We start from the raw sequence: 15,042 nt of genomic DNA on the forward strand, positions 1-15,042 counted from the left end.
TACGGATACCTCACTCGTCACCTTCCGCACAAGGCAACTCACGCTCGGTTAAGTGGTCCCGCTAGCCGACAGGCAAGTCCTAGTGCTTGAAATGAGGAAGAAACACGACATTACGCTAAAATGCCCAAATGTTCAGGCCTCAGCGGCCACAATGAACAAACACCCATACTCAGGGTACCATTACAAACGGGACTCCGGTTCCACTCCCGCGGGTATGAACAACCTCTACACCAGAGGGCCTGCGGGATAACAAACTCTGGGTGGCTTGCCGGCGACCGCTCCATCAGCAGCGACAACGACCTCCGCCTCGGGCGGCTAAACAGCAGCAGCGATGACCTTAGGGCAAACGCTGCTGTAAGAAGGCCCTCGCCCACGTCCCCACTCGAGGGGCGAGGACAAGCCATCAAAGCTAAAGAGCCGGAGGTCGGACCGTGGGTGGCGCCGATGGTCTCGTTGGCGGAGAAACCTCCTCTGGCGACCACCACCTCAGCACCGACGATAGCGGCCACCTGCGCGCTAGCGCTCCGCCAACGTATGGCGGCCGCCCCAGCCTGCACCGGCAGACCCCCACTCAAGTCCTCGCGGACGGGCAGGCACTAACCTCCGCACGGAGGCGTCGTGTCGGAGTGAGGACAAGACAATCCAAGAACACGAACGCCGCCCACGTGGCGTACGACGTCTTGGACGATTCCCCGGTGCGCACGGCGCAACAGTCGCCCGTGCGGTGAACGGACGGCCACGCCAGGATCAAGCGGCAGGAGGCAGCGTCGGAGGCCGTGACAGAGCCCGCTGAGCCAGCGAGCCAGGCACGCTGGAGCTGACGATGCTTGTGGCCGACCGGTCTCGCGTTGTCAAAGTTCGCCCCCTCCGCAAGGCCGATGAGCGCCCTCTCCCCTGAATGCTGAAGGAAGAGGCGGCCTGCCAGCCCATGCGGGAGGTAGAACCCCGACTCGGTGCGCCCCCCTCCCCAGCCCGGATGATGAACATCCTTGAAGCTGAGGGCGGGGCAGAGGCCGCAGCTCGGCTTGCTTCTCCCCACCATGAAGCTAGTGGTCATCATCTTGGATGACCATTGGTGAGGGATGCAGCCGGGCTGCATGATGAAAATCCTTGAAGCCGAGCGATGACTGAAGAGAGCCAACCCCCGTGGGGTCACGCTCCTCCAACAAGCCGCAAGACGAAGGCAACACGGGTGCTCCCCATCCGGGGGTTCGGAAGGTGGAAGGGCGCAATGCATAAGGGGAGTGCGGAGGCATGTCCGCTGCCCGGGGGATCGACCCCTTTTTAAAGGCGGCTCTCCCCACTCGCATTCCAAGCATCACGAGCAAAGTCTACACCGACGAGCTCCAGGGTTCCCACCCTCCGGCGCGGGGGCTGGGTCCCACACGTCATGCGGGCTGACCAGAAACGAAAGAAGCCAAACCACTCACGCGAAGCAGGTAACCGCCCGGCTGTTATAAGCGTTCCCCCATTCTCGCCGAAACTAGCGGGCGAAAGGGTGGACCGCCATGCAGGAGGCGTGCAACCGCACCACGGTTGTGCACCCTTTCGACTTCATCACATCCGGTGGGTCAGCATGAAGGCCCGGGCCCGCATGTCAGGCAATCGGCGCAACAGTTACTGCGTGCAAGGAAACCGCACCGCCACTCGCGCCAATGTCGCGTCTTCTCGACTGCGGAACTAGTGCCGCGACTCGAGGCAGCCCTGCGCATGACCCAATAGTGCCAATCGAGCACAACAATCACGGGTCAGTCAGCCGCAGGGGGAGGCGTGGCGGTCGATATGGCCAAAAGCGGACCGACAGTAATTGCAGCAGCAGACGGGCGGAGGCAGCGGTCAAATCATCTGCAGGCTCGCGTCCCCTCCTGAAGCGGCAGGAGAGCCCTCTCCCACGGCATGAAGATGACGCGCCCGTGCTCCGTTCCTCGAACGACTCGCGCACGCGCAATGGCCGCCCCCCGAGTCGCCCGTCCCGTCGCATTAACTCCTCGGCAGGGCAAGCGACACCTTTGGCAGGCGAAGCGGGCGTCGTTTTGCCTCCGCCATGATGACCGCGTCAAAAAAGGTGTGCCACATTATTTAAATTCATATCCTTTTCCCATTCCTCTTTCTCTCTCTTGCTACAGGGACCGAGAAAGGGGATATTTTGAAAAGGATCCTTCCCGGCGAAGGAAACGGGCCCCCGAGCCCTCCTACTGATCAGGGGTTCGAAGGCTGGCCCCTCGGTAGGGTTCGACGGCCGCCCCAGAGCACTCGGGCTCCGAGCCTATTACTGATCAGGGGTTCGAAGGCTGGCCCCTCGAAAGGGTTCGACAGCCGCCCCAGAGCACTCGGGCTCCGCGCCCATTACTGATCAGGGGTTCAAATGCTGGCCCCTCGGAAGGGTTCGACAGCCGCCCCAAAGCACGCAGAGTGAGGGATGACTCTGGGTACGTCCGTTACATGGCCGAGGCTCGGGCTACGCTCCCGAGGTACCCTAGGACATTTCCGAGACCAGCAGGAGCGATTTTGTAACGGAATCCCACCAGAGGGAGGCATCGAGCCCTCGGACCCTATCGAATGGGTTCGGGTCCGGCAAATCACCTGTAGGTACTTTTGGAGCGCGCCTCTGGGCCACTAGCCGACCCTTATCGAACGGGGCACGGACGTCCACTCGGATCACCCGTTAGCAACTCACTGGAGACACCATGTTCGGCGCCCTCCGAGGGCAACATGGCGCTTTCCCCCCTTCCTCCTTGCGGAAAGGCGACGAAGGGGCGTATAGTAAAAGTCGGGACAGTCCTTGATCGTCCTCTCGCTCCGTGCAGAGGCTCGGGGGCTGCTCTCGTAACCCGGCTACGGCCAAACCGTTGACAGCGTCAACAAACCAGCCTAAAAACTCAGAACTTGACCGTGCACCCGGGCTATGACCAGGCCGCATGAGGGAACAACAAGGCCGGCCGAAGCATCACGAAAAGCATTAAGACCTCAGAGGAGTCAAACCACTCCTCCGAGGCCTCGGGGGCTACACCCGGCGGGTGCGCTCGCGCGCACCCACCCGAACAAGGTATAACCGAGGAAGGCCGGTCCCCTCGCAAAAAAGTACGGCAAAGCCTCCAAGCGAGTACTAACACTCCCTTTGAGGCTCGGGGGCTACTGTCGGGTACCGTAATTAGGGGTACCTCCAACACTCCTAAACACGGCTCGTAAGCACCATTAGCACAAACTGCAGAGACTGATGAGCACGGTTCAGGTCAAGACCACGCCTACCAAGGGACGCAATCTCGCCTCGCCCGACCCCGGCCTCGGGCGGGAACAGTAGCCCCGGACGAATTCACGCCTCGCCTGCGGGTCTCCTCAGGCAGTGGGCGCACCCTCGGCTCGCCCGAGGCCCAGCTCGGGCAGACTTCGTCGAGAAGCAACCTTGGCCAAATCGCCTCACCAACCGACCGTATCGGAGGGGCATTCAATGCGAGGATCGCCTGGCACCTTATCCTAACACGCGCGCCTCAGTCGGCCAGGTCAAAGTGACCACAGTCACTTCGCCCTTTCACTGACCGATCTGACAGGAAAACAACGCCGCTCAACCCGCTCCGACTGCTGTGCCAGCCACCCGGGGAAGCATGACAACAGCAAGTTCAGCCTCGGGCGCAACAGGAAGCTCTGCCTCGCCCGACCTTAGGCCTCAGCCTTGGGAGGAGGTATCCGCCTCGCCCGACCCCAAGACTCGGCCTCAGCCTCGGCCTCGGGAGGAATCACGTCCTCGCCCGACCCCGGCCTCAGCCTCAGGAGAAGTCTCCGCCTCGCCCGACCTTGGGCTCGGACCGACCGCGCCATAGGGGATACATCATTACCCTACCCCTAGCTAACTCAGGCTACGAGGGAACAAGACCGGCGTCCCATCTAGCTTGTCCCGGTAACAGGAAATGATGGCTCCCCGCGTGCGTCCATGACGACGGTGGTTCTCAGCCCCCTACGGAAGCAAGGAGACGTCAGCAGGATCCCAGCAGCACCGCCAGTTGTGCTTCTACAGGGCTCAGGCACTTCTCCGACGGCCACGTTATTGTGTACACAGGGCTCTAGCACCTCTCTGACAGCCACTTTGGCATGTACACAGGACTCAGGCACCTCTCTGCCAGACACGTTAGCGCATAAGCTACACCCCCATTGTACACCTGGACCCTCTCCTTGCATCTATAAAAGGGAGGTCCAGGGCCTTCTTGCGGGAGGGTCGCGCGGAGGGACGAGCAAACGAACAAGCTCACTCTCTCTCTCTCTCGCGAATGCTTGTAACCCCTACTACGAGCACACCCCCCTGGTGCGAGATAATACGAGCCGCGTTTTTCCCTTGTGTTCCATCTCGCGCCAACCCATCTGGGCAGGGGCACGCAGCGACAAATTTACCGGTTGGCTCACGGACCCCCGGGTCCGAAACGCCGACAGATATGGATATCCATATTAGCAATTTTAGCGAATACGAAAACGGATAATTCGGATATCCAGGCATCCATTTCCAGCCTACTTGGATGTCGTGGTTGACATTTTAAAGGCCCAGGACAAGACTTATAAAGGAGGTCTTTTATAATAATTATTATTACATATAAATATAATGTGTATATATACATATATATATATATTGTCAATAAAGTATTTTTATATATATTAAAAAGTTATTTATATTAAATAAAAGTTAATTAAAATATAGTCAAATATCTCACTGAACAATGTGACATATATGTGTCCAGATGAGTCAGAAGTAGGTTACTTCAAACATCGATTAAATGGATGGAATGTGTTGTCAGATCAGCCGATCGCTTGTCTGTCTATAAATGTGCGAGAGATAGAGATGAAACGACAAATGTAGTTGTCTCGCACGCTAAGAGCCTAGGCGGCTGGGCCTGAGACTATGAAGTACTACTAGAATATAGAAATCAAGATTGATAGGCTATGCCTAATTCTCCTTGCTTGTTGTTGTCGTGTTATTGATTTATAATTAGGCCTTTAAAATTTTTATAGAACTAGCAGACAAACCTATATAATATATGCTATATACATATATATACTGATATTTAGTATATGAGGTGAGACCCCACTAATCTGGGGGCCCTGGTCGGAGGCATTGCTCGACCCCCGCCGGGGCCGGTGCTGGCCATAGCGAGCGCTAGGGCAGCGGCGAGCAAGCAGTAGAGTGGTAGCGCGAGCTCTTGTTAGGGTGTCGGGCGTTCGTCTTCGTGGACTAGAGGCGGGTTTTGGTGGACTCGCTACGAGACTTAGGGCTTGTTGTTGGGTTAGCTATCGATTCATATAAATTAAGTGAGTTTAAATCTCAAATAAGTCAATTTTTTTAATTTTTCTGAATCACATCCAATTCATATGTAAACAAGATCTTAGGGTGTGCCACAGCCCACCTAGACCGTTCTATGAATCCGACCTCTAATCGCTCTAGGTCATCTAAACTCTATCGGTGAGTGACTCCAGTGCCTACTTGACCTCTAAACGATCTAGTTTAGTTTCTACCGGCCTATGACTCAAATCGGTGTCGATAATAATTATCATATATGCATGAAGCTGGTCAACACACTAGCACAATGTTCTTTATTATTAGCATATGTACACAAGTCTAGCTATAGCTTGACTAGATCTTAGCTAGATAGCAGGCCTGGGCGTACGCCGCGCCGCGGCCGTCGTCGTGGTGATGCATCAGCGTGACTGCCGCAACAGGAACTCTCTGAGACAGCCGTTGAAGACGCGCGGCCGCTCCAGCATCACCAAGTGGCCCGCCTTTGCTATGCTTCGCAGCGTCGCCTTCTCGCCGAGCTGCCTGCGCACACATGCGTCACATCGCATCTATTAGGGGGTGTTTGGTTTGCCCCTGCTAAAATTTAGCCTCTATCACATCGAATGTTTGAACCTCCGTTCGGGGTATTAAATGTAGTCGGATTATAAAACTAATTTCTCAGCCGAAGATTAAAAAGTGAGACGAATCTAGTACAGTTGGTTGAGTCTATATTTCATACTCCTATTTGAAAGTCAAACGCTTGATGTGACCCGGGCTAAACTTTAGTCCACATAACCACATAACCAAACTTTAGTTATAGTACTATCTATCTCTTCAATTATTTGACGCGTGTACATGTCGTAGTACTCACTCTTTGAGGCTTCTCGCAAGCTCCATGTTGAAGATGCTGTCGTTGTCGCCCCAGAGCAAGAGTATCTCCTGCAATTCGAACGGGCAATGTAAGGAACCTAGGCCACTGTTTGAAATGTAGGTATATTTAACAAAAAAAAAATTGGAATGCAACTTTCATCCTTCCTTAATAACGAAACTTGGATAGACCATGTAAAAATTGAGCGCGGAAGTGTAAGACTAATAACATGGCCGACCTGAGATTTCCAAATCTGAACACTACATGCATGTTCTGGAAATATCGACATTTAGAACTAATTATTAGTCAGCTAATACATTAGTCGGTTTTAGTTAGGTTGGAACAGCTAACAGCTAATATAACAATTTGGGAGGTATAACTAATAATTGGTTGGTTTAGAGCAACTCCAATAGTTCTCTAAAAGACTTTCTAAATCAATAATTTAGGTAGTTAACATGAAAACTATTCTCCAACAGTTCTCTAAATTAACTTTCTAAATTTAACAACTTGTCATCTAACCTCATTTTATCTCTACATTGGGCAACCATTTAACAACTCCCTAAACAAAAATGTTGACTGCATTATATAGTTTTTGTGACTTATTTTTTATGTGGATAAATACAAAACAAAATTACAATCTATATTTAGAGAACTATTAGAGAACTCACATTTTTTTACTCCAAAAGTCATTTAGCAATTTCTTAAATCTGTGATTTAGAGAGCTAAATTTTACATAACTATTGGAGTTGCTCTTATTAGGTGATCCATTCTAAACCTCCTAAATAATTTAAACGGCTAACTATTAATTTTAAAGGTTTGGAACATGGCCTTAATCCACTGTAGGGTTTGTTCGGTTAGGGGTGTATTGAGAGGATTAAATCCTCTCCTATTTAAATTTGAATATAAGGGGATTTAATCATATTTAATCTCTCTCGGTCCATTTCAAACGGAACAAACACGTACATGTATTTCTCTATATTTGACTAGGGGTGGATATCAAGCCAGCTCGGCTCGTTATAGCTCGGCTCGTTACTATAACGAGTCAGCTCGGCTCGGCTCGTTATACTAATGAGCTAAACAGGTGGCTCGGCTTGGCTCGTTAGGCTCGCGAGCCACACAACTAAATACAAAGATCTATGCACATAAATATATATATATATAACCGAAAATCATATTTTAAGTGTTTAACACTATAAACATAAAACTTATGTAGTATTATTATTATATCATCGTCCTAGTGCTTCTAACTTTTAATATTAAATTAAATAACCAAATATGTATTAACTTATAGATTTATAAACCCTTAATATAATAAGATAGCAACAAACATCATTATAAAGCAATTTATCATCCATTCCAGAAACATGTAACATTTGATTGCACAACACTAATGCAAACATTTAAGCACATGACACATGCACACATGTTCATATTACAGAACATAACTACGATAAAACAAGACTATGAGAGATGAGACGACACCAACGACTAGACAAACTTATGTTGTGGCTTAGCTCGTTTGGCTCGCGAGCTAGCTCACGAGCTAACCCGAGCTGGCTCATTAGAGAACAGAGCTAGAATGCTAGCTTGGCTCGCTACAAAATTAAAACGAGCCGAGTCGAGTCGAGCTACTAACAAGCCGAGCCGAGCGAGTTATCGAGCCACGAGTATTTCGTCCAGACCTATATTTGACATCCAATACGCACGTCTTGGAAAATTTAATCCTGCGTATATGAATTGTTTTGATCTCATGAATTTCTCTCCTTTTCTATTTTCAACATTCTGTTATGACTAGTCAGGCTACTAGAAAAGACGAAAGGACCAAAGCTGTGGAGCCCGGGCGAGATCTATAGGAGGTTGTCCATTGACTGCGCGCGCCGGTTGGACCAGTCGTGGGAGTCGTCGCGGCTAGAAAAAAGGCCGTGGCTTGTACAACCAAGCGCGGGCGGACACGGGCTGGAGCCTAGAGGGCAGGAATTCTGAGTAGGGTTAGACCTGTTCAACTTCGATATAGAACTAATTGTTAGTCAGCTCATATATAAATTATTGATAGGTTTTAGTTAGATTAAAGTAGCTAACAACTAAGTCATCCTTCTTGTAAACCTCTAGAGTTAATTGATAGTTACAAGGGCGGGTCCAGAATTTAGAGTATGAGTATTTGGAATTTTAGTGGGCACAATTTCTTTTAACAACCTAAATTTGTTATCCATATGTAACGGATAATTATCCATCGGACACTGATATAATATAATTTGTTATCCACAGGTATAAATATAATAAAATATCCATTGGCAAATTTTTTGTAGGTATGGATATACAATATCCATATCTGTTACCCGATGGATATCTGATATAAATACAGATCTATACCTATAAACATATATGGGTACATATATGAGTTTTTTGTCTCATAGTTATGGATTTATAAACCATATACTCGTATCCTAACCGAGTGATTGATATGCCTAGTCGCAGAGTAGGAAAATGAAAAAAAGTCATCGAAAAGTGAAGTTTGGACCAAATAGTTGTAAAATGGTGTTATTATATATATATATATATATATATATTATAATATTTCAGTATATAAGTATAGTATGTATACATATACATAATTTTTTTTGCCAAAAAATAAGTATTCAATTGAATACCCTTGCTTCCACATGGGCTCGCCCCCGGCTAGTTAGCTAAGTTGTTAGCTGAGTTAGAGCAGTTAACAACTAATAATTATTTGAAAGATATAACTAACAATTAGTTTAAGAGATTTGGAATAGAACCAAATAATTATTTGAGATATATAGCTAACAATTGGTTGATCTGTTCTAAACTTCACAGTTAAGGCCATGTTCCAAACCTCTAGAGTTAATTATTAATCAGCTAATAAGTTGTAAGCTGGCTTTAGTCGGGTTTGAGTAGCTAACAACTAATAGCTATTTAAGAGATATAACTAATAATTAATTGGTCTATTAGTTTAACCTCTCGACTAATTTTAGCTGCTAACAATTAATTTTAGAGGTTTGTAATAGGACTTAAGTTTAGCGGCTAACTATTAGTTTTAGATGTTGCTTTATTTTTGTTTTTTTTTCATGTGACCTGAGTAGTGAGAAGAGAATATGGAAAATGGGAACGAGATAAAATAAGGGAAATATTTCCCATCAAAACAATTCACATGTCCAGAGTCAGATACGAATTGGACACCAAACATAGACCACGTGATTGGTTCGTTTCACTGGTCCGCCTGGCTCGCATCAGTCAGTCAGGCTATATATAGCCTGGTTGAGTGTATGCAAAGGTTTAATGTTTGGTTACTTGACTCAATTGAATCTGGATGTATTGAAACAGTGTTTGGTTGTATGTATCAAAACATGTACTAGTGAAGAATGCACAAATAAATATTTAAATATTATATAACATATATGGTCTAGTTTTGATCGAAAAAATGTTAGGGACACAAATATAAAATTTGTTCGGTGATTAAATCTTTTAATTAGAAGATATAACAAAAAATCTAACTAAAAACATACCTCGGTATACGTGCCGCTGCATGCGCTGAGCCTGGCTGGGCGCGTACGCTCGCCGTGAGCTTCGCTCGGAAGCCTGGCTGCGGTCGCTTCTTTGCATGAGTAGAGCCGGGATGCATAGAGAAGCTAACCAAACAAACACTGCTTTATAACTCTGCGGGTGCAGTTTCTCTATTCACCCGGTCTACCAAACACGCGGAGAGAGACGCCACGTATTTATTGAGAATCAAATATCGAAAATTCTCCGCATGTATGTCATGTATCATACAGCGGAGACTGGCGTACGTATTTACGTCGTGTACCTGCCGATAAGAACGGACGACAACAGCTGCGTCTTCATCGCTGACCACCAAGCCTTCCAGCAGCTGCGTCCTTTCCTTGCGGTTAAAGATCATCTGCAAATAAACGCACGCAAAATGATCTCAACTTGATTTAATTTAGCTAGCTACTACATTTACCTCTTATATATTATCTATAATGGAAAACCGTCTAGCAGTCTAGCATCTGCTATATATGTTGCATTGTTGCTCGATCTTACTTTTTTTCAACTCTCCTGTATGGAGTGTAGTAGTGTACGTACCAGCTTCATATAGTCACTGAGGACGCGATCAGGCAGCCACCATTTCCTATAGGTGCCAGCGGCGAAGAGCGACTTGAGCCCGGCGACATCGTTGGGCAGGAGGAACTCGGCGAACGACGCCGCGCCGAGCCTCCGCAGCATGGCCTCGCTGGTGGAGCGGGTCATGTAGACCAGCGACCCCGTGGCGACGACGGACACGACCAGAGCCGGGTCCGCCTCGGCCATCTTGAACGCCACGAAGCCGCCGTAGCTGAACCCGACCGCCACGCACCGCTCCACCCCTAGCCTCCGCAGCGCGGACGCCACGCACTCCGCCTGGAAACCCGGAGTCTGGTCCGCGCCCGCCGGCGACACCGAGCCACCGAAGAAGAGCAGGTCCGGCACGTACACGTCGTAGTGTCTCGCCAGTGCGACAACCTGCTTTTAGCGGTGTGGTGGTGGTGGTGCAGTTCCCGTTCATTAATTACAATTACAACCAGCACTTTGTATATTGTTGTAACTGATGTAGCTGATGCTGCTGCAAACAGAGATTGATCGAAGGCTAGCACAACCTGAAGCACCCACGTCAGAATCCCATCACCAGCGAAGCCGTGCAGGAGCACGACGGAGAGCCTGCCGCCGTTCCGCTTCGTCTCCTTCTTCCTCCTCTCCGTCTCCATCTCCTCAGCGGTGGGGCCAGCCGGTAGCTTGTCCTTGGGTACCCAGATACTGATGACTGTGCCGGCATCATCGACGTCGACGGCGCGCTGCCGCAGTCCGGCCATCTTCGCCAGGCGCTGCACCAGCTGTTTCTTGGCTACGTGTACGAGGTTCACCATCCTGCAAGATGACCACCTTTCTAGCTAAGCTTTGGTTCACTTCTCTCTTATATTCAGTCATGAGCGCAGGCAGTTGCCATCTCCTGCAGTCCTACCGGTCACCTCTTTATGTAAGAAATTATTCTTATCAATTAATGTTATATTCTGGGTTCTCAACATCTATCGATGGTCTATCACCGGTAGCCAACCGATTTGTTTTGGAATTTAATTTCGATTAGAGTAGGTCTAGAATTAATACGAGCTCTAGTGTCGATTAGACTGCAGGCTAGTACAGTGGATATCTTTAGCCTTGATTTTATATATTTAGAGAATGTTCTACATAGTCTCGATTATATATCAGATTAAATAAACTACCGGAATCGCGTTTTTTGCCGAGTGTCTAATATTTTACGCTCGGTAAAGCTAATACAATGAATTATATAATCTAGAATAAATAATCTAAGTGAAATTGTTTGGCTTATTAACATAATAATTATTGATTTTAGTCCTATGTTACGTGGCAGAAAATAGATGAAACGTCTTTTTGTAAGGAGTGACAACGGTGAGTAATTTCTACTGAAGTTGCCATGGGTAAATCATGCACTGAATAGGTTTAATAAATTTGTCTCATCATTGAGTCTCTGTCTATTCAAATATTTTTATAATTACACTATATTGAATACTCATAATTGACATTCAAACATCAAATATGATACGGACTAAACTTTAGTCAGGGAACCAAACAACCCTTATTTTGGACATTAATTTAGATTACATATTGTCTAGAATTAATATGAGTTTTAGCGTCGAGTTTCGGCTGTTGGTCACTCGTTTTTTATACCTTCAACTTTTACAAGAAATTGCATGAAGGTATCAAGAGAAAATAGCTCGTATGCGGAGCAAATTAGTTCACTCTAGTAAAAAAAGGTGCATCTCATGTATGACATTGTTCTTCTATTTATAGTCGAGAGATACAACTTTATAAAAATTACAATCTTACCCTCAAACCTATACATATGAGCTATAAAGATGATCAAGGGTGATAGTCGCCTAGAGGGGGGTGAATAGGGCGAAACTGAAATTCTCAAAAATAATCACAACTACAAGCCGGGTTAGCGTTAGAAATATAAACGAGTCCGCGAGAGGGCGTAAAAACAAATCGCAAGCGAGTAAAGCGGTGAGACACAAGGATTTGTTTTACCGAGGTTCGGTTCTTGCAAACCTACTCCCCGTTGAGGAGGCCACAAAGGCCAGGTCTTTTTCAACCCCTTCCCTCTCTCAAACGGTCCCTCGGACCGAGTGAGCTTTCTCTTCTCAATCACTTGGAACACAAAGTTCCTATAAGGACCACCACAAGATTGGTGTCTCTTGCCTCAATTACAAGTGAGTTGATCGCAATGAAGAATCAAAGAAAGAAGAAAGCAATCCAAGCGCAAGAGCTCGAAAGAACACAAGCAAATCTTCTCTCTCTAAGCACTAGGGCGTTGTGTGGAATTTGGGAGAGGATTTGATCTCTTGAGTGTGTCTAGAATTGAATGCCTAGCTCTTGTAAGTGGGTGGAAGTGTGAAAACTTGATGCTATGAATGGTGGGTGGTTGGGGGTATTTATAGCCCCAACCATCAAACTAGCCGTTTGGTGGGGCTGACTGTCGTATGGTGCACCGGACAGTCCGGTGCACACCGAACATGTCCGGTGCGCCAGCCACGTCACCAAACCCGTTGGGATTCGACCGTTGGAGCACTGTCTTCTGGGCCCGCCTGGATGTCCGGTGGCGCACCGGACATATACTGTAGAGTGTCCGGTGCGCCACTACGCGCGTGCCTGACTTCTGCGCGCTCTGGCGCGCATTAATTGCTGTTGTAGGTGACCGTTGGCGCGAAGTAGCCGTTTCCCCGCAGTTACCCGAAGCTGGCGAGTTCCTGAGGCTGCTCTTCCTTGGAACACCGGACACTGTCCGGTGTACACCGGACAGTCCGGTGAATTATAGCGGAGCGCCTTTGGAAACTCCCGAAGGTGGCGAGTTTGAGTTGGAGTCCTCTGGTGCACCGGACACTGTCCGGTGTACACCGGACAGTCCGGTGCCCTAGACCAGAGGTGCCTTCGTTTATCCCTTGCTCTCTTTGTTGAACCCCATACTTGGTCTTTTCATTGGCTAAGTGTGAACTTTGGCACCTGTATAACTTATACACTAGAGCAAACTAGTTAGTCCAATTATTTGTGTTGGGCAATTCAACCACCAAAATTAATTAGGAAAATAGGTGTAAGCCTAATTCCCTTTCAATCTCCCCCTTTTTGGTGATTGATGCCAACACAAACCAAAGCAAGTTTAGAAGTACATAATTGAACTAGCTTGCATAATATAAGTGCAAAGGTTGCTTGGAATTGAGCCAATATAAATACTTATAAGATATGCATGGATTGTTTCTTTCATTTTTAGCATTTTGGACCACGCTTGCACCACATGTTTTGTTTTTGCAAATTCTTTTGTAAATCCTTTTCAAAGTTCTTTTGCAAATAGTCAAAGGTAAATGAATAAGATTTTGCAAAGCATCTTTAAGATTTGAAATTTTCTCCCCCTGTTTCAAATGCTTTTCCTTTGACTAAACAAAACTCCCCCTTAATGAAATCCTCCTCTTAGTGTTCAAGAGGGTTTTGATATTAATTTTGAAGAGGTCATACCAATTTGAAATTATATCACACGTAAGATACCAATTTGAAAATGTCTTTTGAAAAATTAAAATTTTAGAAATTGGTGGTGATGCGGTCCTTTTGCTTTGGGCTCATACTCTCTCCTCCTTTGGCATGAATCGCCAAAAACAGAATCATTAGAGCCCTCGAATTACTTTCTTCCCCTTTGGTCATAAATAAATGAGTGAGGATTGTACCAAAGACGAAGTCCTTTTGCTTTGAGCTCATACTCTCTCCCAAAAGATGGAGGGTTGCTCGGAGTGATGGCGAAGGATGAGTTACGGAGTGGAAGCCTTTGTCTTCGCCGAAGACTCCAATTTCCTTTCAATATACCTATGACTTGGTTGGAATTTCACTTGAAAACACATTAGTCATAGCACATGAAAGAGACATGATCAAAGGTATATAAAAGAGCTATGTGTGCAAATCAACAAAAGAAGTTCCTAGAATCAAGAATATTTAGCTCATGCCTAAGTTTGTTAAAAGTTTGTTCATCAAGAGGCTTGGTAAAGATATCGGCTAGTTGATCTTTAGTATTAATGTAAGAAATCTCGATATCTCCCTTTTGTTGGTGATCCCTCAAAAAGTGATACCGAATGGCTATGTGCTTAGTGCGGCTATGCTCAACGGGATTATCCGACATGCGGATAGCACTCTCATTATCACATAGAAGAGGAACTTTGGTTAATTTGTAACCGTAGTCCCTAAGGGTTTGCCTCATCCAAAGTAGTTACGCACAACAATGGCCTGCGGCAATGTACTCGGCCTCGGCGGTAGAAAGAGCTACGGAATTTTGCTTCTTTGAAGCCCAAGACACCAAGGATCTTCCTAAGAACTGGCAAGTCTCCGATGTGCTCTTTCTATTGATTTTACAACCCGCCCAATCGGCATCCGAATAACCAATTAAATCAAATGTGGATCCCCTAGGATACCAAAGCCCAAACTTAGGAGTATAAACTAAATATCTCAAGATTCGTTTGACGCCGTAAGGTGAGCTTCCTTAGGGTCGGCTTGGAATCTTGCACACATGCATACGGAAAGCATAATATCCGGTCGAGATGCACATAAATATAGCAAAGAACCAATCATCGACCGGTATACCTTTTGATCGACGGATTTACCTCCTTCGTCGAGGTCGAGATGCCCATTGGTTCCCATGGGTGTCTTGATGGGTTTGGCATCCTTCATTCCAAACTTGCTTATAATATCTTGAGTATACTTTGTTTGGCTTAAGAAGGTGCCTTCTTGGAGTTGCTTCACTTGAAATCCTAAGAAATACTTCAACTCCCCCATCATAGACATCTTGAATTTTTGTGTCATAATCCTACTAAAC

At 47.0% G+C, this 15,042-nt stretch overlaps 1 protein-coding gene across 2 annotated transcripts; it reads right to left on the reverse strand.

Annotated features, from left to right (window-relative positions):
* Positions 1–5,518: 5,518 nt before the first annotated feature.
* On the reverse strand, positions 5,519–11,118 carry LOC100282156 (uncharacterized). Of its 2 annotated transcripts, none has more exons than XM_008653221.4 (6): positions 10,775–11,115; positions 10,224–10,640; positions 9,946–10,038; positions 9,647–9,723; positions 6,129–6,196; positions 5,519–5,800 (listed from the first exon to the last, which is right to left on the reverse strand). In XM_008653221.4, exons 1-6 carry the CDS (start codon positions 11,039–11,041, stop codon positions 5,766–5,768), a joined length of 957 nt encoding a protein of 318 aa, XP_008651443.1. In that variant the 5' UTR covers positions 11,042–11,115; the 3' UTR covers positions 5,519–5,765. The 2 variants fall into 2 exon arrangements, with proteins under 2 accessions (XP_008651443.1, NP_001148540.2); NM_001155068.2 differs by having other exon boundaries at positions 5,520–5,800; positions 9,647–9,769; positions 10,775–11,118.
* Positions 11,119–15,042: the final 3,924 nt, after the last annotated feature.

This window comes from Zea mays, chromosome 7 (genome assembly GCF_902167145.1).
Source record: "Zea mays cultivar B73 chromosome 7, Zm-B73-REFERENCE-NAM-5.0, whole genome shotgun sequence".
Classification (NCBI taxonomy): Eukaryota; Viridiplantae; Streptophyta; class Magnoliopsida; order Poales; family Poaceae; genus Zea; species Zea mays.

What these genes read in the sequence shown, in the direction of transcription:
- LOC100282156 (NM_001155068.2), bottom strand. Translation starts at nt 11,041, where the DNA reads ATGGTGAACCTCGTACACGTAGCCAAGAAACAGCTGGTGCAGCGCCTG. An exon ending in TTCTGACGTGGGTGCTTCAG is followed by an intron (nt 10,641 to 10,774) that starts GTTGTGCTAGCC and finishes CGCTAAAAGCAG; the next exon opens with GTTGTCGCACTGGCGAGACA. An exon ending in CTTGCGAGAAGCCTCAAAGA is followed by an intron (nt 5,801 to 6,128) that starts GTGAGTACTACG and finishes ATGTGTGCGCAG; the next exon opens with GCAGCTCGGCGAGAAGGCGA.